Source organism: Ambystoma mexicanum, chromosome 11, assembly GCF_040938575.1.
Source record: "Ambystoma mexicanum isolate Mex_15411 chromosome 11, UKY_AmexF1_1, whole genome shotgun sequence".
Classification (NCBI taxonomy): domain Eukaryota; kingdom Metazoa; phylum Chordata; class Amphibia; order Caudata; family Ambystomatidae; genus Ambystoma; species Ambystoma mexicanum.
In genome coordinates, this window is record NC_090934.1 from 866,092,157 (window position 1) to 866,118,385 (window position 26,229).

At 44.3% G+C, this 26,229-nt stretch overlaps 1 protein-coding gene across 5 annotated transcripts in view; it reads right to left on the reverse strand.

Moving 5' to 3' along the window:
* The window catches only part of SIRT3 (sirtuin 3), a 355,906-nt gene that overhangs the window by 148,651 nt on the left and 181,026 nt on the right, over window positions 1-26,229 (reverse strand). For 4 of the 5 annotated variants that reach the window (XM_069623912.1, XM_069623913.1, XM_069623914.1 and 1 more), the window contains one exon: window positions 14,742-14,925. In XM_069623912.1, coding sequence (XP_069480013.1) covers window positions 14,742-14,925 — 184 coding nt within the window. Of the gene's footprint in view, window positions 1-14,741; window positions 14,926-20,403; window positions 20,757-26,229 lie in introns of all 5 variants that reach the window. The other variant, XM_069623916.1, reaches the window with a different exon arrangement.

Sequence of the window (26,229 nt, forward strand, 5' to 3'; positions counted from 1 at the left end):
AGTCTCACATCAAACTGATTAACCACTGACAGACTCTGCAACAGTCCTATAAGTCTTTCAAAGGTATTGGGCTGTCCATATATTTTTTCTTAGGCCAGTACATGTTTGATTGTTCTCAGAGTGGATAACAGGGTGAGATCCATGGGAGGTTTGAAGCAGGCACATTTCCCATTTTCAAATTTGATGCAAAGGTGGAAGGCTATAGGCTAATTTCAGTATCAGTGTTTGTAATGCAATATGTGGACTCTTCCCTCTGTTTCAGTGTGGTAGGAGGCACCCCGTATTAGTTTTGTTTATTAGGTGGTGCCTAAGTGCCACCTATGAGCAAACATTATTACACTGGATTACATATAGGAGAGATATAGGATATCAGGAGAGGTACACAGCTTGAAGGTGTTGTTTGCTTATTTACTCGCCCATTAACTACCTCATGCTAATAATCCCTATCGCCATACCAACCCGCTTCCTGCAGCTTTCCAACCAAAACATATCCTCATGAGAACTCTTTGAGCAATCTCCATCAAACGGTAACACCAAACTTTGTGCAATAGGGGGCCTTACAGTGTTATTTCTAAGCGGTCTTCTGAGAGTTAATGGCTCAACTCCCCACCTATCCTGAGAGCGGGGGGGTATCTTCTCCCTCCTCTTTCCTCCACTGTTTGCTTGCATATCCATTGCTGCTAAACTGCCTACCCTCCCCCTCCCCCATTCTTCGCTCCACGCTCCCTTGTATCTCTGCTTTTCTCACTGTGTACCTTCTCCAAGACTTGTAAAGTGCATTGTTGCTTACCGAAGCACAGTCTGTGCTCAATAAATACCATAATAATATTAAAAGAAATACAAATAATATTTGCAGCTGTAATTGTGCTACTGGTCTAATAGAACATGTCTTAAACAAGTGTGCCTTCAGCCACTTGATTTATAAGTAGTGTGTGTGTCCTTGCATCTCTTCCTTGCACTTAGGTCATATGAAAAACAAGCATTCTCCAAGACAACAGTGTTGGATTGTGTATAGATATAGACGTTTGTCAAGCACTGGTATAATTTGCCCAGGTGTTCACATCATTTTGCAGCCATTGTCGTATCATGGGCAAGTATCACCATTCAGGCAGTGCATGCAAAATGCCTATCCCATGGCTACACTAAAGCCAAATCTGTTGGCTTTATCAATGCTCGTTTGTAGTGGTTTCATGCAGTACATATAACAGTTGGGTGTTATTGTGGGTTCATGCAGAACATATCACTTTTCCGTGTTATAATGTATTCGAAGATGGGGTGAAATGCGTCTTAAACCCGGAGTGTGGTTTGGAAGCTTGGCAAGAGTACATCCCACCGTGTTAGAGTTTTGGAAGGTCTGCAACACTGATTCAGAGCGTGGCTTGGGAGGCCAGCAGCAGGTATGTTTGTTTCTGGTTCTTTAGCTTAATATGAATCACTGTTCCTTCTGAAAATGATGGTCCGTAATCGTTTAGTAAAATCTACGCCATCCTGCAGGTCTAACTCCCACAGCATGGGCGCACGCGCATGTGTTTTTGTGTGTGTTTTGTGTGTCCATTTGAGCTCTCTGAATCTTTGACTTGCTACCACCCTACTCATCAGGCATCTAAAGCTGCATGGCAAAAGATGGGCCACTGTCTGTGTCCAATTGCGGCTAAGCATGCTCAGTATTGCCATAGCTCCTTCAGCCATGTTCCCTGGGCCTCCATATGTGTGGAATGAAGGTCCGTCCTGGAAGGCGCCACGAGGCCCCCCCAGTTGCGAGGCCCGGGGCAGTTTGCCCCTCCTCCATCCCCCTCGTGACCGCCCTGTATGGTGACACAGTCCTGGACCTCGCTTACTGCTGCAGGGCGCTGCTATGATGCCGTAGGAAGGGCTGGACTTCCCACCTGATTTCATAGAGGACAGGAGTCCTTTTGGAGTCTTAGGAGCAGCGCGGAATAGCTATATTTAATCCCAATTAGCGAATGACTATAAAAGCCAGCGCATCAGAGAGCCAAAGGAGGGAGAAGGTCGAGAGGCTGAGAAGAGAGAAGGTCATGCGGATGCGAAGAAGAGATCTGGGGAGCAGAGCAAGGCAGTGCGACATTCCTGTCGACACTGCACGGGTTGAGGATCAAGAGATACTGCACGCTGAAGAGCGCGATGGACCGTGCAAGCGGCAGAGAGCTGGGCGCTATATCTCTGGAGACAATGCATACCGCACTGTGTGATGGGCACTATAGCCCAAGAGGCACAGTGCCCAGATGCAGTGCAAGCTTTGGCGCTATATCCCTGGAGGCACAGTGCAAACCGTACAGTGAGATTGGTGCTATATCCCTGGAGGCACACTGGAAGCCACACAGTGCGATGGGTGCTTGTCAGGAATTCGAACATCCACATGGTGGGTATGCACTCGTCCAGGCTTTTTTGAAATTTTAAATGAAATTGAATGGTGGTAGATCAACCTCTGGAAAATGTGTGGGGCTAATCTCACACATTTTCCTATGCTCACCGCACAGCATACACATATACCTGTGTACTCTGGGTGGACACAGCCTACAGGTGCAGTTCTCCCTGTCATATTTAGTTGGGCACTGACAGGTGGAGTACATGATGCATCTCAGAAGAGGAGGGCCACAACCTTCCACCTGCCATGGCCAGCCTAATTAACTATCAAAGGTGCCATGGATCTGCCCTGTCCGTCTGTTTACCCTCTTTGGATGGTGGCAGCAATTAAGATAATTAACATACTAATACAGTATACCTCAAACAGACCCACATGGGGCCTGGTTGCATAGGTGAACAAAAGGCAGGAAATCCCCAACAATCTTTCATATGAACTGTGTCAAACTGAAGCTAGCTTCTACCTCTCGGTATCAATGGCAGTGACCTGTCAAGTCTGGGACCGCTGATTACAATAGTCACCCCGCAGGGGGACCCCATTTAGAAGGTATGAGTATGTGGTTTGGAAGCGACCGAAAGTCTGGTCTTGCCACAGCTTCAAGGGCGACCTGCTGCTTTAATCAGGAACCACAGAGAGCTCAATTAACCAGAGAGTCCCTTTGGTCCACAACAGACAGGAAGATGGGTGGGACTTAATATTAAATGTCCCCCCCCTTTACCTTTTCGGTTGCAAAGCACTCTGGTTATGACCTCAGGCATACAGGAAATTGTGGGTGGGTACCCAGGCTTGGTTCATTAAGGTAGGCCTACCCTACACCAATCACTGTGGCCCATTTGGCTTCAAAAGAGGGTTGAGAACCTATTTTGGGCAGATCACCTGAAGACTTCACAAGGAGTAAGAAGAATAACTCATTTGGAGCCTGGCTGCAGGTACAGTCTGCCTCTAAGCTTCTGACAGTGAAGGAAGGCCAGGATTTCCAAGAGGGAAGCAAGATCCCTCCCCTAAACATCTCACAGGGAACAGAGGGAGATAGTGAATCCAGAGGATCCTCGAGCAGCTCCAAAACCGGTACCCGGCCAGCACACGGTGTGCCCTGCTAGGTTTTGCAGCAAGCTTCCTAGGTGGGAAGTGCCAGAGAGTCTCTGAACGAAACAAAGGACAAGGCCGATGCCTGCAACCCTCTACTCATCTTTGCGCTGTCCGCCTCAAAGGACGACACAAGTCCAGTAAGAGACTAGGAGGTGTACATCGACAAACATCAACCAATGCCTTTAATGACATTTTTGAGCCAGTGCAGCCCCTCGAGCTGCAACAGACTGCACCGCTGACTGATGTCACGCCGCAGTTGCTAACGTTGTCTGAGATGCCTCGACCGGTGCTTCAGACCCGCCAACCAGCCCGGATTCCTGACCCCGAGCCGCCCTGTAGGCCAGCCTGGAGCCATCCATCTAGCCTCGTACGCCGAACTGCCTGCCGCCTGATATCCGGAGCTCTCTCCCATCTTGAACTCTGTCGAAAGGAGCTGCAAAAAGCACTGAAACTGACTCGACCCTGTTGAGCCCCAAGAACTTCTACAAGCACAAGGTACATTGTGGTTCTGTCCCCCTGGTCCTTCTCCAAAGGCCCCAAGTGACAGTTTATGACCCATTGCTCCCCTTGTGTTGAAACCAAGTATGCTTGAACTATTGCGATCAATTACTTTACCGACTACACTCCTGTCAGTATCAAGAGTGCATCCCTTTTCCTTTTTGAAACAGTCTGTCCTCTGCATTTCTTACAAGGTGGGTTGTATCTTGATACAACCTTGACTGGACAGTCCCTTTTATCATTGGGTAATAATTGTATGTTCGCTGTGTTGCAACTAACCATCGATCCACGACCTTGCAGAGATAAGCCTGCCGTTCCATCCACATTACCAAAATTGGACAAGGAGGTTTATAATTTGCTTGCGTTTCCAATCTGTTCAGATCTCTTCTGATGTACTAGAGGTGTGGGACTGATTGGTAGTTTAGAAACCAAAATTCACCCCTGGACCACTGGTGCCTCGGAAGTTGATTTGTTCCAACAGTGCTACATCCCTGTAGGAACAGTGCAAGCTGCACAGTGAGATTGGTATTATACCCCTGAGGCACAGTGCAAGCTGCACATTGAGATTGGTGCTATATCCCTGGAGGCAGAGTGACAGCCTCAGAGCGAGCTGAGCACTATATTCCTGGCAGCATAGTGACAAGATGCTGAGCAAGCCGGAGTGCTATATCCCTGAAGGCACAGTTAGACCTGTTAAGTGAGCTCGGGATTATGTCACTGAAGGTGCAGTGGAACGCTATATTTATGTGGGCACTATTTATTTTATTGTTTATTGCACTATAACCCTGAAAGCGCAGTTTCAGAGTTGAAAAGGGAGTGATCTATCCCTGGATGGTAGAAACGTTCCAGTGCTTTGCATATTTCTGAGACCAAGAAGTGTCCCTGAGTTGACTAAGTAAAGAATGTGTGCACTGGGCACTGGGCACTGAAACCTTGAGACTGAGAAGGGAAGTTAGAAGGGTTCTAGATCCATCTGTAAGAGGAGTAAGTACCACCTGGGGTTATTACTTTCCCCACTCCCTTAAACCTTGTGAGTATAGCTCTCAGAGACGTGAAACCCACATTGTGTATAGAACAACCTCCAAAGATTCAAATTGTAAGCACACACTGTGGTCCAAAGTGCGGGACCACGGCTTGAGACCATCCAAGATTGTGAAAGATTCAGGCTGGCGCTGCAGCCAGCAGCAAATCAATGGTGCACACTCACGCCTCACCTCGGCTAATGTATTATCATGACACCGTGATCCGCGTGAGGCCCGGGGCAGTTTGCCCCCCTTGATCCCCGTTGTCACGGCCCTGGGGAGGGATACCGCGTCTCGCCATCCGGTGTCCCACTCCCACTGCCTGAAGAGCCCGCACCCAGGTGATCCTCCCGCACTGGTCCACCGCCATGAACTGGATCCAAAAGCGATGGCCGTGTCCTGGCCACCTGGATGACAGATCCCCGGGGACTAGCGGGTGAGACACCTTGTGGTTTCTCACACAACCCATTTGCGAGAGAGTAGTTGTATCCAACAGTGTGGGGAACACCTTAGTCTTGTCTTGTCTGGGATGCTGTTGTCTGGGTTATATATGACTTGCCCTTGCACTGATTGTGGATTGCCCCTTCCTGTGGGCTAGGGTCTTACTTTATTTGTACTTCTGGGTTTTGAGGTACTCTACTGTCAAGGCGTTTCAAATGGCTGCACAGCAAACTGTTGGAAGAAATGTTTCCAATACAAAAAGGACTATACAGACTTGTGCCTCCTGAAAGTACTTCAGTTTAATTAAATATGTAGGGTGAAGAACGGCTACAATCTCTTTGGCTCATTACTGTTCCCTGGTGTTGTGATCATTGGTCACTGCTCATGCCAATTATCTACAATTCAGTGTTTTTGTGTTGTTCTGTTCTTCCTTCATCATTCACTTCCATGTACACTGGACTTCAAATTGTAACAGTGATTTAGACCTGTACCTGCACTTACCTCTACACAAAACTATTTTTTAAAACAACCCAAAAATGTGCCCATTCTCCCAACCAGCCTCAAACTATACTCAAGTACAAATGGTGGTCTTGTCTTCCATTCAATACTGCCTATTTGCATTTTAACAAAAAAACTATCAGCCAGCCTTCAAACAGTTCAAATTATGGTTTAAATATATACTCTTTTCTTTGAAGGAAATGCTCTTCGCAGTCACAAGCAGCTTTAACTGCACTGATGAGGAAATCCCTTAATTTTAATATCGGAGGTGTTGTCACCACGGGAACCCATTCTCACCTCCCAGGCAAGCGAGCCCCTAACAGCAGGCTAGTATTTGGGCACACTCAAGATTTATGGCAACCACACAAGAATGGCTAATTAAGGACCACACTTCTATTGTCCCACGGCATGAAGAATTGGAATTCCGCAGCGTGTCTCAAGGGGAAGAGCTCAACTTGATACAGACAATTGTGTCTTCATGATTCTACACCAAGGCACAATATTTACCGAACAGCCTTGAAATAGACAACAGGGAGCCATCTGAAACAGAGTAAGAAAAGGACTCAATTGAAAACAACAATACATAGCATCCAGTCCTGAGGAAAACCAGCCCGGTTAAGGGGATATGGTTGAAACTAGTGTAGGGTTGATTAGGAAACAACTCTACAAGAGCTTGTTACAGAAGACGAGCATTAACACCTTGTCTCTTCTAGTAGACTGATGGTTTGTTAGACTTACTGTTTAATCTATGACATGGAATAACATCCTTAGAATTATTTGAGTTGTTTTAGTTCCAACCACAAATTCTTGATTATATATCTGAGGATTCAATTGTTTGTGCATTACATGTTTCTGTCTTTCACTTTGTAACCTTTCTAATTTGACAAGGTCACCATCTTGCTTTTGTAATTTATGTATGCACTTTGTGGAATTTCTTATCTTTATGCATTGAGTGACTATTCAGACATGCTTTGAACTTTGTGTCTAGGGGATTCTCTACCAATTGTTGGATAAAATGTTGAGTTTGTTGACTTTAAGTCTCTTGTATATTTTTCTTCAACCCTAAACACATTTTTGTTATGTTCTAACCTGGTAGTGTGACCAAAGCGCTACTCCCTTGTATTATCTGGGCGTTATCCAAAACACAAAGTCATAGCTAATTTAGCAAAGGTTTGTATGCCCTCAATTCACTGTAATAAAAAACAGATCATCCAATGGTTTATTCATGATTGTAGCAAATTTCTTTTTAATGGTTTGCCATAGCGTGTTTCGACCTGCAACCACAGGTCCTTTTTCTGGGATTATTTAATAAAATCCTTAGTGGTTGCACAAATTCACACTTAATCAATGAAGTTGATTCTTTTCCAAAAAACAGCACTTAACGAAGAGAAATAGTGTATTCCCAAAAGCGTCCATGGCTTTATGGCTATTTCATAAATTCCCAAAAAGTGACCATAGTAAATATTTGTTAAGATCACAACAGGGGTTTAGAAAACATCAATCTAGTTGGTTTATGTAGTGCTACTGTATTTAAAAAAATGTAGCTCCTTCCCTCCACCCATGACAATTATAGGCAGCACAGCATTCCGCGCAGACAAACTTGTAATACTTTATGATTATTAGCCCCAGTGTTTAAGGTTGTTAATGGGGCATACAAAATCCAATATTGGACCAAGTGGGCCACGCAACCTGGACCACAGGCCCGTAGGCAGGGTACCCAAAAAAGTCCAGGTGACTTTCTTATTTCTAATTCTTTTTAGAAGCCTACTAATTTAGCTAAACTGGCCCTCCAACCGTCGCTACATATCCCTCGTGTGGTGAATGATCCTAGTGGGAGCTGGTGGGCTGCCTATCTATGGTTAGGGGACAGACAGAGAAAGCTAGCCCTGAGTTGCTCCAGAGTGCAATCTCAGAAAAGTGCTACAAATAGTGTGTGGAAAACAAGTTCCATACTATACTAAAATATGGAAATACCGGAACAATGAGCACGGGAGGGAGTGCATTTCAAATGTGTTGCCCCCTACTCATCTGTTCACTTGTGAAACTTTAAAAAGACAAAAAGCTGGTTAATTCCTCTAGGATGTCTGATTGGTATTCAGAAATTCTGAAATAAAACGGTCGACTGGTTTCAGTTGGGTGCCAATCGCTTCTGTCTCACTTTCCTCAGGACCCAAACACATGCGTGACTTCTTGTTGCGCGAGTCACTATGGAGCTGCACGAGACCAGATTGCTAAATCATCTCTGCTGTTGTGAACCTGCAGTGAAACAGGAAGAGTGAAAGGACATGTTGTCACTGTCTCATATGTGGGATTCTAGTTACGTTTCTTGTACTTGTTACAGTCAAAATTGGGAGATCACTCACCATATTATTGGTGTTCCATTTTTGGGGTTAGCCCGGTTGTGCCATGAGTCACCACTGTCTGATTTCCCAAGGAATAGATGCTGGTGCACTTAGTCTGGCTGCTGATATCATCATGGTTATCTTAAGGCACATATCATTATTGAAAGTTAAGTATACTCACTAGAATGGTGGTACAATCCTGTTCGTGCACGCTGAATGGGAAGATGTGTCTGGCTTTGTCTACAGTTTATTTTAGTTAGCAGTTGTGTCTTCTTTCTACAAAATAAGTAGTATCTATAATTACTTACTAGCCGTTAATTGTCAGCTGGAGGTTTTAAAAAAGAAAACATTTACTACTTATGGGTAGGGAGAATTCATTCATGTACTTACTTACCTTTCTCTTCTAAGTTTCAAAGACATGAATGGCAAAATGTCTGAGTACTGATCTTCTGTGCCCTACAAAAATGAGCAGTATGTTGTCTATGTAACATGCCCAATTTCGGATATTCTCTCGGAACGAATTATTTATGTTGTAGATTGTATTGTTCTCAAATTCTGACACATAGGTTGGCCAAACTGGGGACAAAGGTAGCCCCCACTGCAGTGCCCGATACTTGTTCAAAAACATACTTCTTCCAAAATGAAGAAATTGTTTTGCATCACAAAGTGACCGGTATGTCCAAAGGAGGATCTTTTGCTCGTAACAGTCTATCGATCACCCTCAATGTTTCTTCCTGAGGGATGAGAGTATACAAGGATTCTATGTCTAGAGTGACAAAGAATTGTGTAGTGGGTTTGAAAGGCATGCACCATGTCGCCTTCAGGACTGCTGTTGTATCTTTAGTGTATGACTTCATCTTGGTCACCTCTTCTGTCAAAAATCAACAAATTCTGAGAGGGGTTCCAGGATCGATCCTATGCCAGAGACGATGGGTCTTCCAGGAGGTGGATCGAGTCCCTTATCTACCTTAGGCAAGGCATACAAAGCAGGGCATCTTGGATGCATGGGGATCAAGAATCCAACTTCTTTAAGACTAATATGCCCTTCACTATGTGCTTCTTTAATAGAGTCAATCAAGCATTTTATGTCAAGTGTTGGGTCTGCGGCCAGGCGCCTGTAGCTAGAGCAATCATTCAGTAGTGTCATTACATTCCATTCCACAAAGGAAATGTAACACAGTTCTTCTTGAAGAGTTGAAGAGGGAGTGATCTATCCCTGGATGGTAGAAACGTTCCAGTGCGTTCCATATTTCTGAGACCAAGAAGTGTCCCTGAGTTGACTAAGTAAAGAATGTGTGCACTGGGCACTGAAACCTTGAGACTGAGAAGGGAAGTTAGTAGGGTTCTAGATCCATCTGTAAGAGGAGTAAGTACCACGTGGGGTTATTACTTTCCCCACTCCCTTAAACCTTGTGAGTATAGCTCTGAGAGACGTGAAACCCATATTGTGTATAGAACAACCTCCAAAGATTCAAATTGTAAGCACACACTGTGGTCCAAAGTGCGGGACCACGGCTTGAGACCATCCAAGATTGTGAAAGATTCAGGCTGGCGCTGCAGCCAGCAGCAAATCAATGATGCACACTCACGCCTCACCTCGGCTAATGTATTATCATGACACCGTGATCCACGCGAGGCCTCCCTGAGCGCGAGGCCCGGGGCAGTTTACCCCCTCTGGATCCCCCTTGTCACGGCCCTGGGGAGGGATACCGCGTCTCACCATCCGGTGTCCCACTCCCACTGCCTGAAGAGCCCACACCCAGGTGATCCTCCCGCACTGGTCCACCGCCATGAACTGGATCCAAAAGCGATGGCCGTGTCCTGGCCACCTGGATGACAGATCCCCGGGGACTAGCGGGTGAGACACCTTGTGGTTTCTCACACCACCCATTTGCCAGAGAGTAGTTGTATCCAACAGTGTGGGGAACACCTTAGTCTTGTCTTGTCTGGGATGCTGTTGTCTGGGTTATATATGACTTGCCCTTGCACTGATTGTGGATTGCCCCTTCCTGTGGGCTAGAGTCTTACTTTATTTGTACTTCTGGGTTTTGAGGTACTCTACTGTCAAGGCGTTTCAAATGGCTGCACAGCAAACTGTTGGAAGAAATGTTTCCAATACAAAAAGGACTATACAGACTTGTGCCTCCTAAAAGTACTTCAGTTTAATTAAATATGTAGGGTGAAGATCGGCTACAATCTCTTTGGCTCATTACTGTTCCCTGGTGTTGTGATCATTGGTCACTGCTCATGTCAATTATCTACAATTCAGTGTTTTTGTGTTGTTCTGTTCTTCCTTCATCATTCACTTCCATGTACACTGGACTTCAAATTGTAACAGTGATTTAGACCTGTACCTGCACTTACCTCTACACAAAACTATTTTTTAAAACAACCAAAATGTGCCCATTGTCCCAACCAGCCTCAAACTATACTCAAGTACAAATGGTGGTCTTGTCTTCCATTCAATACTGCAATACTGCCTATTTGCATTTTAACAAAAAAACTATCAGCCAGCCTTCAAACAGTTCAAATTATGGTTTAAATATATACTCTTATCTTTGAAGGAAATGCTCTTCGCAGTCACAAGCAGCTTTAACTGCACTGATGAGGAAATCCCTTAATTCTAATATCGGAGGTGTTGTCACCACGGAACCCATTCTCACCTCCCATGCAAGCGAGCCCCTAACAGCAGGCTAGTATTTGGGCACACTCAAGATTTATGGCAACCACACAAGAATGGCTAATTAAAGACCACACTTCTATTGTCTCACGGCATGAAGAATTGGAATTCCACAGCGTGTCTCAAGGGGAAGAGCTCAACTTGATACAGACAATTGTGTCTTCATGATTCTACCTCAAGGCACAATATTTACGGAACAGCCTTGAAATAGACAACAGGGAGCCATCTGAAACAGAGTAAGAAAAAGACTCAATTGAAAACAACAATACATAGCATCCAGTCCTGAGGAAAACCAGCCCGGTTAAGGGGATATGGTTGAAACTAGTGTAGGGTTCATTAGGAAACGACTCTACAAGAGCTTGTTACAGAAGACGAGCATTAACACCTTGTCTCTTCTAGTAGACTGATGGTTTGTTAGACTTACTGTTTAATCTATGACATGGAATAACATCCTTAGAATTATTTGAGTTGTTTTAGTTCCAACCACAAATTCTTGATTATATATCTGAGGATTCAATTGTTTGTGCATTACATGTTTCTGTCTTTCACTTTGTAACCTTTCTAATTTGACAAGGTCATCATCTTGCTTTTGTAATTTATGTATGCACTTTGTGGAATTTCTTATCTTTATGCATTGAGTGACTATTCACACATGCTTTGAACTTTGTGTCTAGGGGATTTTCTACCAATTGTTGGATAAAATGTTGAGTTTGTTGACTTTAAGTCTCTTGTATATTTTTCTTCAACCCTAAACACATTTTTGTTATGTTCTAACCTGGTAGTGTGACCAAAGCGCTACTCCCTTGTATTATCTGGGCGTTATCCAAAACACAAAGTCATAGCTAATTTAGCAAAGGTTTGTATGCCCTCAATTCACTGTAATAAAAAACAGATCATCCAATGGTTTATTCATGATTGTAGCAAATTTCTTTTTAATGGTTTGCATTTTATGTCAAGTGTTGGGTCTGCGGCCAGGCGTCTGTAGCTAGAGCAATCATTCAGTAGTGTCATTACAATTCCATTCCACAAAGGAAATGTAACAGTTCTTCTTGAAGACCTCAGGGATCCCTTCCCCAAGCTTCAATCCTTTCAACACTATAAAGAAAACCAGTAAGTCTCCAACTTGGTTGGGCCGCTTAGGGTTCCCTTCCGCAAGCTCAGGCTCCTTCCAGCTTTCAAAACACAGAGTCAGTTTTATCATGATGCACTTTGCTTTCCACAATAGGCCTCTCAGAGTTCCCTTCCCCAAGCTCAGGCCTCTTACAGCTTTCAACACAATACAAAATATATCACAGTTCCTTTTGGATTACACTGGGCACCCTTCCCCAAGCTTAGGCCCCTCTAGTTCCAAACACAATTTGAGCTGGTCAGGATGTGCCTTTTCCTTATATATAGTTTTTCTTATCTACAATCCTCCCATGGGGTAGAATTAGAGGCTTTCGAAAAAAGCCAGGATCTTTGCTTTTCATCAGCGCAATCGCTCTGATCCTTTGCCCCTCTCTTTGTTTCTTATTTTTGCTTTCCTGTGCACTTTATATCTTCAGGTGCTTCCTGCACCACTTTCATATGTTCCTTTCCCTTTGTCGCACACACTTGCACTATCCTTTATCCCTTCTCTCTGTTGTGCCTAGTCTTCTTTCACTTATCCGTGCACTCCTGCACTTGTTTCCTTCTTTCCGGTTCGCTTGCACCCTTTTTGACAGTTCAAAATTCAGATTAATCCTTGCTCATAAAAAACACCTTCTCAGTGCGTCACTTTTTTCCTCTCTCCATTTAATTTAAAGTTCACCTCTTTAACAATTTTCATGTGCTTCTGGCCCACTTTCCACTCATATCACTTTAATTGTCCAACTTCATTCCATTTGTTATTTCACACACGCGTGTCTCCCTGGCTTTGCGCCCACACTGTTACATCTATCTTTCCACTGTTGAAATCTTCCCTATAGCTTTAATCCAACATTCACACAAATGGGTCCTCTTTCTTATGAGTTTCTAGTGTTACTATGTATCACGCTCTTCACAACCCGACTCTGCAATGCCCTCAGACTCACCGGGCTGACTTCTGCGCTTCAGCTCCACAATGACTCTTTGTTCGGAGTTCAGGATCTCACCGCCTGCCCCTCGGACACTCCTGGGCTGTCTCACCAGCCCTGGGGAACAAGCATTCACCTTCATAGGTTCTGCAGGGGACCAGCATGCCGCTCAGCCCCCATCCACAGACTCTTCTTGGCTCCATGTACACAATGCTCCCTCGCCATACTTTTGCTCTTTCAAACTGCAGCTTCTGAGCGTCTCAGCATCCTGGTCTCTGGCCTCTGGTCCTGGGCAGTTCCGGTGTCTCGGCTCTCCTCCCAACTCGCTTTCCTACTCACTCCCCTACTTGCTCTTCCATCTGTGCAAGACCACACCTTTTATAGTAAAGAAACAAGTCAAATGGAATCAGGTGTGAATGGTCTCTACTAAATGCCTGACCCTACCTGACTATTAGTGGGACAACTTGAGTTCTTTCTAGGCTAGGTTTCCCTTATTCCTAAGGGTAATCTTTACTGATCTTAGTTGCCTCCTCGTCTCAGTATTTGTTGGAAATGGGGAGGGGGAGATGGAGCGAGTTTGAAAATACCCCCTTGAGTTTGAGGGAAAGAGATTAGAGATTTAATAAGATTTAGAGTTCTGGTCATCTTATTAGGTAATCAACAAGGAGTATAGGAACATCTCCTAGTTCGTTCTTCAACCAAAGGAGAAAGTTGTCCCCTTCTTTATGTCTGCCAATGGCTTATGCGTATAGGGTTCTGGGTGGTATTCCCTCTGATTTAGAGAGGATGAATAGATCTTGTTATCATATCTTGTGTTACTGGGGCCTTCCTCCCTCTCCCTCTTAGGTAATCAACTCATTTCCTTCTCCTTCTATGGTCATGACAGATGGAATGAGATCTATGGATTCTGCTCCCTGGATTTGGGTCATGGGAATCAAAATACCCCATGAAGGCATCTGGGACTGCCTCCTCCACCACTATACCATTACAATACTGCATATCACCTGGGGCATTCTCATGATCACAACCCTGTCTCCCCTACCCAGGTGATCCTCCCTCCTTAGTCCACCCATAGGGTTGGGATCCAAAAGTGATGACCCTCCCTTTGCCACCTGAATAGAGGGTTCCCGGGGTCTACATGGGAGAATACCCCTAGGCTTCTCACACTACCCTTGTGTCTCACTAATTATATGATCACCTGTTCCTCCATATTAATGGCCTCAACTGGTTATCTTCTGAATTTCTGATTCATGCTACTTGATCTTTTCTGGACAATGATTCTTGCCCCCGACATATCCTATCCCTCTGACCTTGCAACCATACACTTGTGTCAGATGTCATTGGTCCAATTCCGATCATGAGATCAAGTTCAAGGTTGCTAACTGTAGGGGTTTTCTCGTTGGGGAATCTTTAGAGGTGGACGCAGGTAACATTTGCTATTTTAAAAAAGCTCTTAAGAACCAAGCTGTTGATTCAGGTTACTCAAGTCTTCACTGACCGCTTGTTTTGTAATTTAGCTCAATTTCATTTCGATTTGTGATTTGGTTTATGTGCTATTTATTTGTTGCTGCTTTATTAATTGTATCTGCAGTGTCTTGACGCTATCTTTTAGCTACCACGTGTTTGCACTTTATAAATAATAAATGAAACCGCATGAAACAGCCCCATCTGGCTACTAGAGGCACAACCCGGCTCGGAAAAGTCAATCTCGTGGCTTACAGATGGCATCTAAATGTCAGATAAAAAGGGGTTTACCTGAAGTCAGGAATACCGCTTGGGGTGCTAATGCCTGCACCCACCATCGCCACCACTCGCTGGCACCTTCTGTTCCGCAGGAGCTCTGCTACGTCTTCCAGAGATCGCCTTTCCTTCCTGCTGTCATCTCCCTGCACTCTTCTAAGGACACAGCTGGTGGATAGGGGCACTCTACCTAGGATACCTAAAGAAGCAGAAAAAATAATAAGATCCTGGTTAATCAGAGTACCGCTCTCACTCCCAAGGTTAAATAGTAGGAACTTCAAGCCAAGCTGTACTATAAATCAGCAAGGTGGGACTCGGTGGAGATAATATTCAACTTTATCATTGATAAGTACATGTGTGGTGGGTGGGTGGTTAGTTAATCCTGTTTGGAGAGGTTTTCAGAATGACTTGCATCATGAATAATTTGTCTCCTTGGACTGGTCTACTAATTTCCTCTTCCCCTCGTTCCCTAAACCAGGCTCATTCAGGGAAAGTGGCAAATGTTCTTATTAGTATAGATTATGTGAATGATAACCCTATCCCCAGGGCCTATTATCGAAATGCCATTGGCTGAAAAAATTACCTTTCAGCACCCTTTCTCATGTCTGTTGTAATGTGTGTTAGCAAGGGTGATTGTGCATTAGTGATGAACCAAGGACCTGTCTTTGAAATGTCAAGTATCTAACTTTTTGAAAGTCCATTGAAGCGTCTGAACCCTTCATGTAATGAACCTGGCAATTAATAACAAGAGTGTCATGGGTATTGCTGGAGGGATTGTAGGAAAAACATGTTTTTTTTAAGTTTTTCATTTTTATTTAAGTCCATGTAGTGACAAAACACCAATACCTTCCGTCCTGCCGTCCTACCATTCAGAGTCCAAAAGGAACATCTTACAACACTGAAACAAACAAATCAGCCGATATGGCGCTTTTAGCCAGATTGAGACAAATCTCGTGGCCTTGTGAAAACAATACATATTGGAACACCAATGCCATGTAAAGTGTGGGCTTTATTCTCTTAAGACCTCAGATATAGAAGCAACAATTAAGCCACTTAACAAAAGATAAAGTAAAAAAATAAAGGCTTTGGGGGCAGGTGAATGGTTTCATTCTTCATTGTGTAGTGGACTGCAACTATCCCAGATATTTTCTGTCCTACTCACTTCCCATATAAACCCAAATGCTCATAAACCAATACAAATTATTAAGGCTCCCAGTTCATTTCTGGAAGGCTGCATTAGCTCCATTGCTGCATATAGTAACTGTACAATCAAAGTGACTGCTGTGCATGGCTTTCATTTTACACCAATAACAAATCCTTTTTTTCAAATACCTCAAGAGACCTCGAAATCTTCACCAGTATTAAACCACTGTGTCTCCCTACACTGGCTGGCAGTGAGTCAAAGAATAGCTTTTAATGTGTTATGTATAAATGCATGTATGGACTTGCTCCACCATATTCAGTCAATTTAATTTATTTTTATCAACCAATGAGATCACTTAAATCAGAAGACAAAAAACAATTGAAAATACCATCCTCCAGTTAAGCCCACAGAGGGGACAGATGTTTCTCTGTATACGGACCACGACTATGGAACTTTCTGCCTCTTGAGCTTTGAGACATTACTTCGCTATTGCAATTACATAAGGCTCTGAACACCTATTTATTCCAATGATCTATTCTGATACTGCTCAGTGTTGTTTTGCTCAGACTGTCTTTTCTTCATTCCACCTGCATTCTGCCTGGTCTGTACAATATAAATTACGAAATAGAAATAAATGCATCATCCTAATATGAACTCGCGTTAAAGGTATTGAGTGTGGTAGGAGAAGATTGACACACAGTTGGCATAATTGTTATCAGAGACTTTTATTAAACAATATAGGGTTGGTGAAACACCTTTCTGACCCCAATACTAAAAGGTGTTTCCCTGTCTCGAAATAAAATTCAATGGTGTTTTTCAAGATAGTCAAAATAATCAAGTCCACCGTCGTGTCCAAAATTCCTATTTCCAGACCTCACACTTATAACTGAAACTAACGTGTAAAAGGGAGTTTCTTTAGTCTCAAAGTTCTGCTCTACTTGCAAAAGCAAAGTTCTAAAAGGGTGCAACAAATAAACTCTAAAAAGGTTTTCGAGCCCTCCGAATGTTCAACAAGAGGCTTTCCTCTTTCAGTGTTCCAAGACAACCTTATCCCCAGATTGTCGTGCCCTCGGAATGTTCTTTGAGGGTCTTTCCACTTTCAGTGTTCCAAGACAACTATACCCACAGATTGTCGGGCCCTTGAATGATCAATGGTCACCTTTCCTCTTTCAGTGTTCCAAGACAACCTTACACCCAGATTGTCATGCCCTCCGAATGTTCAATGAGGGTCCTTTGCACTGATGTTCCAAGGATTTGCTTTCTGTGTATTTTCCAACTGTGTTTTTTCTTTGCTTTAACTGCTACTGCTTGCTGGTCACAGCCAACCTGGTAGACTCTCCTGCCAGGTATGTGCACATGAAGATTGCTTTGGCTCTCTCCTCATGTGCATGCAAATCCCAGACTCGCCTTTTGATTGTGGTGTTCTTGTTTTGTTTCCACTACTACTACTACTACTACTCTGTCTTTGGTCACAGCCAACCTGGTGTACTCTCCTGCCAGGTACTGTGCACATGAAGATTGCTTTGGCTCTCTCTTCATGTGGGTATAGTCTTCTTATTTTACTTCTACTACTACTACTACTACTCGTCCTTCTTCTTGGTCATAGCCCACTTGGTGTACTCTACTGTGACTATGAGGTCTGGCATGGAGGCCGTGATATGGTAAATCGTTGCATGCCACAGATTCACATTCGTGATCTTGCCTTCTTCTAGCCTTTCCATCAACTCTCCCAGACTCCCTGACCTCTCTGGAGTGCTTACTAGGTTTTCTCCGTTGCTCGTGGGTGGTTCGCTACTTCCCCGGCTTACAACGGCTCTGCATTGACTCGACTTCTTCGCGCACTCAAGGCTTCCTAACTGGATGGGAGCTAAGGCTTCTGCTGCTCGCTGCCGTTCGTCTGCGACTGAGTCTCTAAGGATGCCTTCACCAGCAGGTAAGCATCCCGTTCTCGCTGCTCTCAGCATCCCTTCTCCTGCACAGCTTCCAACATTCGAATCCCTCGCTTCCTACTGGGAGGGCCTCACTCTTTTGGCAGTCCTTCGCCCCTTTCCATTAGACAAACAGCATTAGCCGTTCTATGGCATCTAGTCATCTTCGTTCTGCGGAACCTGCCATATGCAGCCATGCTTCTTCCTCTTCCTAGTAGTGAGGTCTGTATTCCTCACTATGCTGTTGTTGCTCTTCCTCGTCCCAGTATTTCTTGGGGAAGTGTCCTTGTCCGCTCTGTAGACATCCATGGAAGTGTGTGTGGTTATATCTTGTACAGGGTAATATGGTGAGGGAGGTGGGGTGTAGGGAAATAATACCACGTATCACCCAAGGTGTCGTCCCTCATCCCACAGCGGGGTTTCCCACCTCATGAGATCCACCCGCTCAGGACCACCCCTATGGGGACTATCGGGTAGCGGCCTTACCTCCCTGGCCTCATGGGAAGGGGCTTCTCTCATAGAAGCAGTGAGGACATCCTGGGATTCGTCACAGTATGCAGCATTTTCTCTGCCACCGCTGGGCCACTTCGGTCCGAGGGAAGCAGAAGAAGCCCACAGCCCAAGCTGTACAAGCATGGCTCCTCTGACAGTTTGTGAAACTTGTGGCTATTGTGGGGTCAAAGGCTCCTATGCTGTTGTCAGTGTGGGAGCAATCGGAATTGCAGCTCTCAGAGTGTGAGGCAGAGGGGTAGTTAAGGTAGGGGAGGTTGGCAGGCAGCCAGATGCTCTTCCTTTTTTCATCATTTGGGGACAACCACAAAATGAGGCAGGTGGGGAAGGGTGGGGGGGACAATGGGTATTTCATTCATTTTTGATTTACAGAAGGGATACGGTTGGGCTTACAAAAGGCAGGAGGGTGGAGACTGCCAAGGTTATTTCCCGTTTGTGGTGTGGAAAGGACAAGAGGGCCCATGAGGGTGGCGTTGCAGAGCACCAGTTATATATTTTCATGTTGGTTGATAGGAAGGAAGTATACAAGGTAGTTGAGAGATGGGGCATAGCGGTAGGGTGGTTTATTTTCTTATCTTGGCTGTAGTCGCTCTCTGCCACCCATCGCCACCGCTTACAAAGCTGGCTGGTGGGACCAGTTCAGTATGTGGAAAAGAGATGGAGTGGGCTATACCAAACATAAAATCATACAAAGTCAACTATCAGCATTGAGGTATAGTCTACATCTATGTTCCAAATGCCATCACAGAGAAGTCGAACTTTGCTCTTGTTGTTAACCAGATGTCAATTAGAAACCCTTGGTGAAATATACCCCCATAGTTGATAGCCATCTATAATTCTATGTATTGTAATTTAGCTAAATGTTTTAATCTTCAGGCATGGTGCCCCTTCAGGAGTATTAATAGTTTTAAAGGGTGCCAGCAGTCTGTGGCTTCATTATCAGTTTTAAGAACTCGACCCACAATAAAGTGATCTCTTGGGAAACTCCAACAACAAATGTATTGTTGTGCTGGTCACCCTTTTCACATATGCTTGAAAGAAAACACTAACTTTAGAAGACAGTTCAAGGGCTATTTGTAGATTAGTACAGGGGCACACTAAGAGCAGTCTCTCTATGACTTGTCTAGAGCAGCCCATCCCTCCCTAACCCAGGGGTCCCACAACCCCAGGTTTGTCACGAGAGATAGGTAACCCGTCCTATCTAAAATGCGGACTGTCTGACTGTAATGACATAAAAGCAAACACCATCTCTCTATAGCTCTCTCTGGGAACAATCTAGGTGGTTCTTAATCTAATTCCCCAATGTGATGCAAAGTCATGATTGGTACCCTCAGATACATGGGACTCACTTGGTCCTTTCCTTCCATGCTCTGGTGTTCCTCTCCCTCTGTCACTCTCCCTTTCTTCTTCCTACTCTCCACTTCCTACTCTCCACTCTACTACTTCAGTCACTGTCTTTTCTCTGTTTTTTCTCATTTTCCCACAAACTTCTTTCCCTCCAATGTTTCTCTGATTGCTACCAACCTCTACTCTTACTCTTTCCTACCCCCTGCATTATTACTACTTGCCTATCCAAACTACTACAACTACTCAGCAGTCTACACACTACTACAGCCCTCTCCACACTTCTACTACACTCCTCTAAACACTACTGCTACTACTACTCCCCTCTCCACAATACTAATACAGCACCACTCTCCAAACTACTACTTTCCACCTACACCTTCTATCTCATACAGTCCTTCCACTTCCTCAATAACTTCCCCACTCACTGCCTACTCTCCTATCGCTCTCACACACCTTGCACCACATTCAAACCAACGCACCACTTTTTCCCACCAACCAATGCCTAACTGTGTCAACTCCTATAGCAATTCTCATCCATGCTCTCCTACCCTCTCCTTCCTCAGATTGGACTCTTGGTCCACCTACTCCTCCGTTGACGTCATCCGACACTTCCTATTTCCTGTTCCCCCTTTTATCCTCTCCTTCCCTCTCCACTGATGATCTATCTCTGGCTTTCCTTTTGACATGGAATTTGTTACAAGTGGACAAACACATAAAAGGGATTTTTAGCCCCACCCTTTGTTCGTACCCGTGTCAGCCGTCGAGAGGCAATGGTGGCCCACTGAAATCCAATGTAATGTCCCAGTTCATAATGGTGGCTTTCTGGATGATGATCATGCTGGTTTGAAAGAGGGCGATCGCCAGCCTTTTCGAAGTTAAGTGGACGGTCTATGGCCATTTCAAATGATTCATGGATATCAATGAACTGCTCAGGGCCCTGCTGCACATTCTTGGAAAAGCTGGCGAACTGTCCCTTGTTCTGTGCTCTTTGGTGCTGCTCATTCGTTCCACCTGTTTGCAGTGCAGGATGCTTTGGAGTTTTGCAGCTCCCTTCTGTCTCACTCATTGTCCGTCTACTGGTTGGCAGATGTACTGCTAAGACTGTAGGAGGCAAAGAGAAAGAAACTGGCTAGAATTGGACATTGCAGGCACGGGTGATCAACAGTGACACATGTTGCAAGCATGCAGTGACATGAAGAAGGGACATGGACTGGGGCCCTTCCAATTCCCTCAACCCCGTCACTGAGGCAGGACTAGCTCTTGGAATATTTGTGTCAGGTTTCCCACCTGAGGCTGGGAGGAGTACCCACTCCCTTTTGAATGGGTCAACTCTCCGACCCAGTCACATCCCACAATCCTTCCAAATTGTCCCTCACTAGCTAGCAGCTCATTTGTGAAATGTATGCAGTTTGAGATATCATCTGAAAAGCACTTTTTATGATGTGTGTATGTTGTAAACACTCTAATGATCTTGCAGCTCTGGACCCTGTTCATCCTCAAATCTGCGTAGGACCTGTCATGAGTTTAGCATCTCTGGTAATAGTCCTTCAGTTTATTCGCTAATAACATTTATAAAGCAGATCCTGTCCCAAAGGAAATGGAGCACTGTACAGTAAAATTCCAAAATACAGCATCTGGACAACAACAATGTTCAATCAAAACAAAAATAACAAAATTGTAAACAGCAAAAATAATGAAAGAAACGAGGTAGAGCTATATACCAAACTTGCCGGTAAGAATAAACGCAGGAAAACAGGTGCTTTTTAAGGGATTTGCCAAAAGTGGGGAGCAGATTAATAGCAAATTAATAGAGAGGGCAGGCCATTCCATACCTGCGACACAGCAACTGAAAAGTACTTGGCAGTATAAGGGCATGTTTTAGGTATGGAATGCTTAATCGTGGAATTTACAAACTACAGGTGAACCTCGACCTTCCAGAGATGTGGAGTTTCGCGGCCAGATAAGCTAAAGTAGAGTGGCCACTGTGATGAATCCTGCAGCGTCCTCACAAAAGCCCTACCTAAAGTCTCCTCCCAGGTGACCAGGGAAAGGCAGATGCTTCCTGATCCCGACCCTTAGGGTGGTGTTAGCTGGGGGATTATCTGGGAGGAGAAGGGTCTCAGGCTAATAGGAGGACTCCATTGGATGAGACACAGTATTTATCTTCCCAGAGCAAAGAAAGATCAGTGATACCGAAATATGTAATGCCCTGCTGTTAGAAAGAGCTGTTAACTTCCCAAATTAATTATATCAATGGGGATAATAACCATCCTAAACAGTTATGCCTTGGGAAGAAGAAAGCCCCTTTTAAGGTCATGGACGTTCCCAAAGATGAAAACTCCTATGACTTACAGAAGGTTGAAAATGAAACTCCAAATATTAGCAATATAGATTTGGAAAAATCGAATTCTTCTGTAAATCAAAAACCTTCATTATATCCTTTTAATACTCCTTTAGGGAATGTAAATAAGGATAGAAGGGAAGTTAAAAAAGAGTATTGTCATGAAAAGAAGTGAATTTGAACATTGTGGACTTCAAGCCCCACAATACTCAAAAGACTATGACAAAGAAGAGGGAAACAGAGGCACAAAACTGACATCTGCAGTTAATTGATGTTAATGACCCACACCTGAGAGGTACTGGGTGATATTTTAAACCCCCTCAGGTGTGGGCCAGCAGAAGCAGTTGTGAGTGGCCGTTGTTGAATGCAGGAGTTGCTGGGACCATGACCAGTATGAATGCAGAGCCGGGTCCTGAGAGAGCTATCAGAGCAGGCGCTCGAAACTGCAAAGTTCACGCAGCGGGAGGCAGTGCCGTGGTGAACTGTTTCCTCAGAGAGGGTATGTTTGTTCCCTCCGGGTGGCTGGCGGGCATTAGAGTGCCACAGGGGCAGAGCAAGCTCCTTTTCCAAGCAGTGTGCCCCGTTGGAGAGTAACCAAAGGGGGCCGGAGTCCTTGAAGCAGGAGAAGAGGCAGCAGCAGCATTTTGCAGAGAGGCGATCAAAGAAACCGGTGAGTTTGCCTATAAATGGAAACCTAGGAACGGTCAGTTAGCGAACGCTAGCCTTTAACCCCAAATTTGACTATCAAATTGGTATTGAGGAGCCAGTTGTGAATAACAGAAACATTGTGAACACAATGGAATGTTTTGGTTATTGTTGAAAGGAGCAAGTGAAGTACAAATATAAAAAGGGGACAAAACTTGAACAAGACTATCAGAACTATCATTGTCAAAGCCAAGAGGGAATGATTAAAGAAAGCTAACCATCACCCCTACTACCAAAGCCAAGTGGAAGTGGTTCTTCATTCCCAGAGTCAAGAGGGAGTGACATTAAGGAAAGATAACCATAAACCCCAGTATCCAAGTCAAGAGGAAGTGGTTCTTAAGCAAGCTCCTTTTTATTTACTAGCAATTCAGAGAAAGAGCAACAAAACAACAGAATTATTATGAACAATGTTGCTTAAGACAAAGAGGGGTAAACTTGATAGATGAAGATTGTTCACAGTGCTTTGTTGGAAGAAAGGGGAAACAAGAGTGGCAGGAAGGCTGGCCTTCTGGTAGAGGTTATTCAGAAGGAGTGGAGCATAACCTGCATTGCATAGAGCAATCACAAGTGTGTGACAAACCACATCAGTGTGGTTCTTGTTTTCCCTGAGGAGATTCTTAAAGTTGATGTAGTTAGTAAATAACTCTGGCCTGGTAGGAAAGTACACCAGGTCGGGGAACTGTGAAGTCTTTTTGTTCTGTTCTGGCATACCAGAGCAGAGAACCTTGTAGTAGTCAGCCTGGCAGGCGAATAGACCAGGTGGAAGTTGACAAAGTACTCTGGTGGCGAAATGTTGCAAAGAAGAAGTAGTAGAACCACTAATATGGTTGTATGAATCATTTCTGACAAACATATATAACTGAGACAAGTGTTGAATGTAGACACATCCAATATTGATGAACTCTTGGAAGATTACCTTTACCACAGAGGTACTTGCAGTTAGTAGTTTACTCTGGCCTGGCAAAAGAGTACTTCAGGTCAGATGGCTATGTAGCCTTTGTACTGTTCTGGTAGGAGAGTACACCAGAACAGAGAACTTTGTAGTAGTAGGCTTGGCAATTAAGTAGACCAGGTGGAAGTCGATGAAGTACTGTATTGTGGTGTTGAAGTGTCGGTCGTAAAGAAAAAGTGGTAGAACCACTAAGATGGTTGCGTGAAGTGCTACAGAATCATCCTGACAAAAATATATCACTGAAGCAAGTGTCGTTTAAACTGCTGCAAAATTATCCAACATTATTGAAACAAGTGTTTTGTGAACTGTTGCAGAAATAAATCTTAAAGACATTTTTGTTGATTCTAATGAAACAAGAAAGCATTCTTGATCTAGGAGAAGTTGTTTTGAGCTCTTTTGTCAAAACTGAAAAGAGGAAAACCTTGTGAAACACTTTTGGAACTGTTGTCGTCACGTTGGAACACACAGAACTATATTGGAACCTTTGTTGTCAAGCTGGAACAAAATGAACTGAATTAGAACTTTATCATAAGACAGGATTTTCCTTATTCTTTGGAACTGTTGAACAGAATGCTGCTTGAATATGGGGAAGGGGAATTCACCCAGAATGGAAGGAGAAAAGGTTATCAGATTGGGGATCTAAATGTTATATGCGTTATTTTGATTTGCCATATATTACCATATTGAAATGTTGTGTCTATAAGTGTAAGGGACATAAAGCTTTTGTTAGTAGGTTTCCTTTAGTTTATTTTAGGCAGGAAAATCCTCGTCAGTGTTAGGGATGGTGAGGTGTGTATACAACCTTTGAAGTTAATCACATGGCATACTGTGAAAAATCTTCACAAAGTTGTCCGCCTCACATTTCTGATCCCTCACATATGGTGTCAGAGTGGGATAGGAATCAATTGATACAAACCAGGGATTGTGAAAGCATCATGAAGCAAGATACAGACAACAGATTCAAAGTTCAAACAGAATTGCTTTATTGACTCAAATGCCCGGATGGATGAAGACTTAACTTGCCCTATACTAAGGTGGGATTTCGCTACCTTAATGAAACTAAGGAAAATCTGAGTCAGAAAGTTCAACTTAAAAGTCTGTCTGTGACCAAAACCTATACCGGCCGTCACAACTAAAGCTAAACAATGTGTAGGGATGTCAGCAATAAAAGAAATGGTGATTGAAATAAAGTTCGGAGCTCTTCCAGCTCCTAGCTTACTTTTCAGCTCCCTTTCCCAAGTTCAAGAAAGTTCCACCAAAGTCTCGGGATTACCTTCCCTAAGTTCATGAAAGTTCTACAAAAGTCTTGGGGTTACCTTTCCCAAGTTCAGACACTTCCACAAATCTTCATGGTTCCCTTTCCCAAGTTCAAGACAGTCAATTTACACCTATTCTCAATCTTTCAATATTTAAAACAGTTCACTTCAGAAATGTCTTTGGCTTTCACAATTGAGGGTTCCCTGGTCTATGCGCAGTTGTCAAACCACACGGTCCACCCATTACAGGTCATGCAACCCGGAACCCTAGGCTCTCTAGACCACACAGGTTCTTCTGTATCTGCCTCTGTTTGAATGTTCACACTTACTTGGCTTCTCCTTGTCTGCCTCTTGGCTTTATGTGAAAGTTCACAGTCACTTGACTTCTCATTGTCAGCCTCGTGGCTTTGCCACAATGTGTCACATATCCTTGCCACACTGTATTCATATATATATATAGTTCACATCATGGTGGTTCTGTTCCTTCACCACCTTGCTGTCATACTCTCTCTCAAACTTCCATACTTGCTTTATTCTTTCGTATTTCATTTTCAATTAGGCAATATCTGAATTTCACATTAATTTGTCATCAGGTCGAAGCTTTGCCAAAATGTTCTCGTTCAGTTCGGTATTCAATCTTTGTAATTGGTTTACTTTGCCGCTTGCATAATATTGTCCTTAATTTGCTCCCAACTCGTGGCTTCAGGTTTGTTTCATTGTGCACATGCTGTTTCATTCATTCGGGATTAGCCTCGCTTCCCCACAGCCCCCAGGAGTGCCCCGGCTCAAGTGAATTTCCCTCTTCACTCACCGGGCCCTGGTGTTCTGTCCGGGCAACTGTGCATTCGCTTTTGGCTCCGCCTGCTGGCTTTCCTTCACCCGCGAGCCATTGTCGCACTTCAGTTTCTCTCCAGTTCTCGCCGGCAGCAGGCTTCCTCTCCACGGACGCTGTCTGTCACTTTGCTTCCTTTTCTTCGCCCGCAGCTCTGGCTGCATATTGTCACGACCTGGGGGAGATGGCGTGTATGGAACCGCTGGAAGAGAGGTCCGCCATTGATTGTTCCATCACGCTCTCCGCAACGTTGTGTGTAGGTCTAGTTCTTTTTTGCTTTGCGCCCGGCGGCGGTTGTAAATACAGCCACTTCCAGTTTTTGGATGCGTTGCAACGTACCTAGGTTTTTCCTCCTGTTGTTGCCTGCGCTCCCGTGTTCGCCTTGCGGTCTCACCCGCCTGCCTTTTGTCCCTCTGCCTTGTCGTCTCCCACCCATCTTGCCTTCTGCCGCTTGATATTCTTTTCCCTCCCGCTTGACTTTCCTCCAG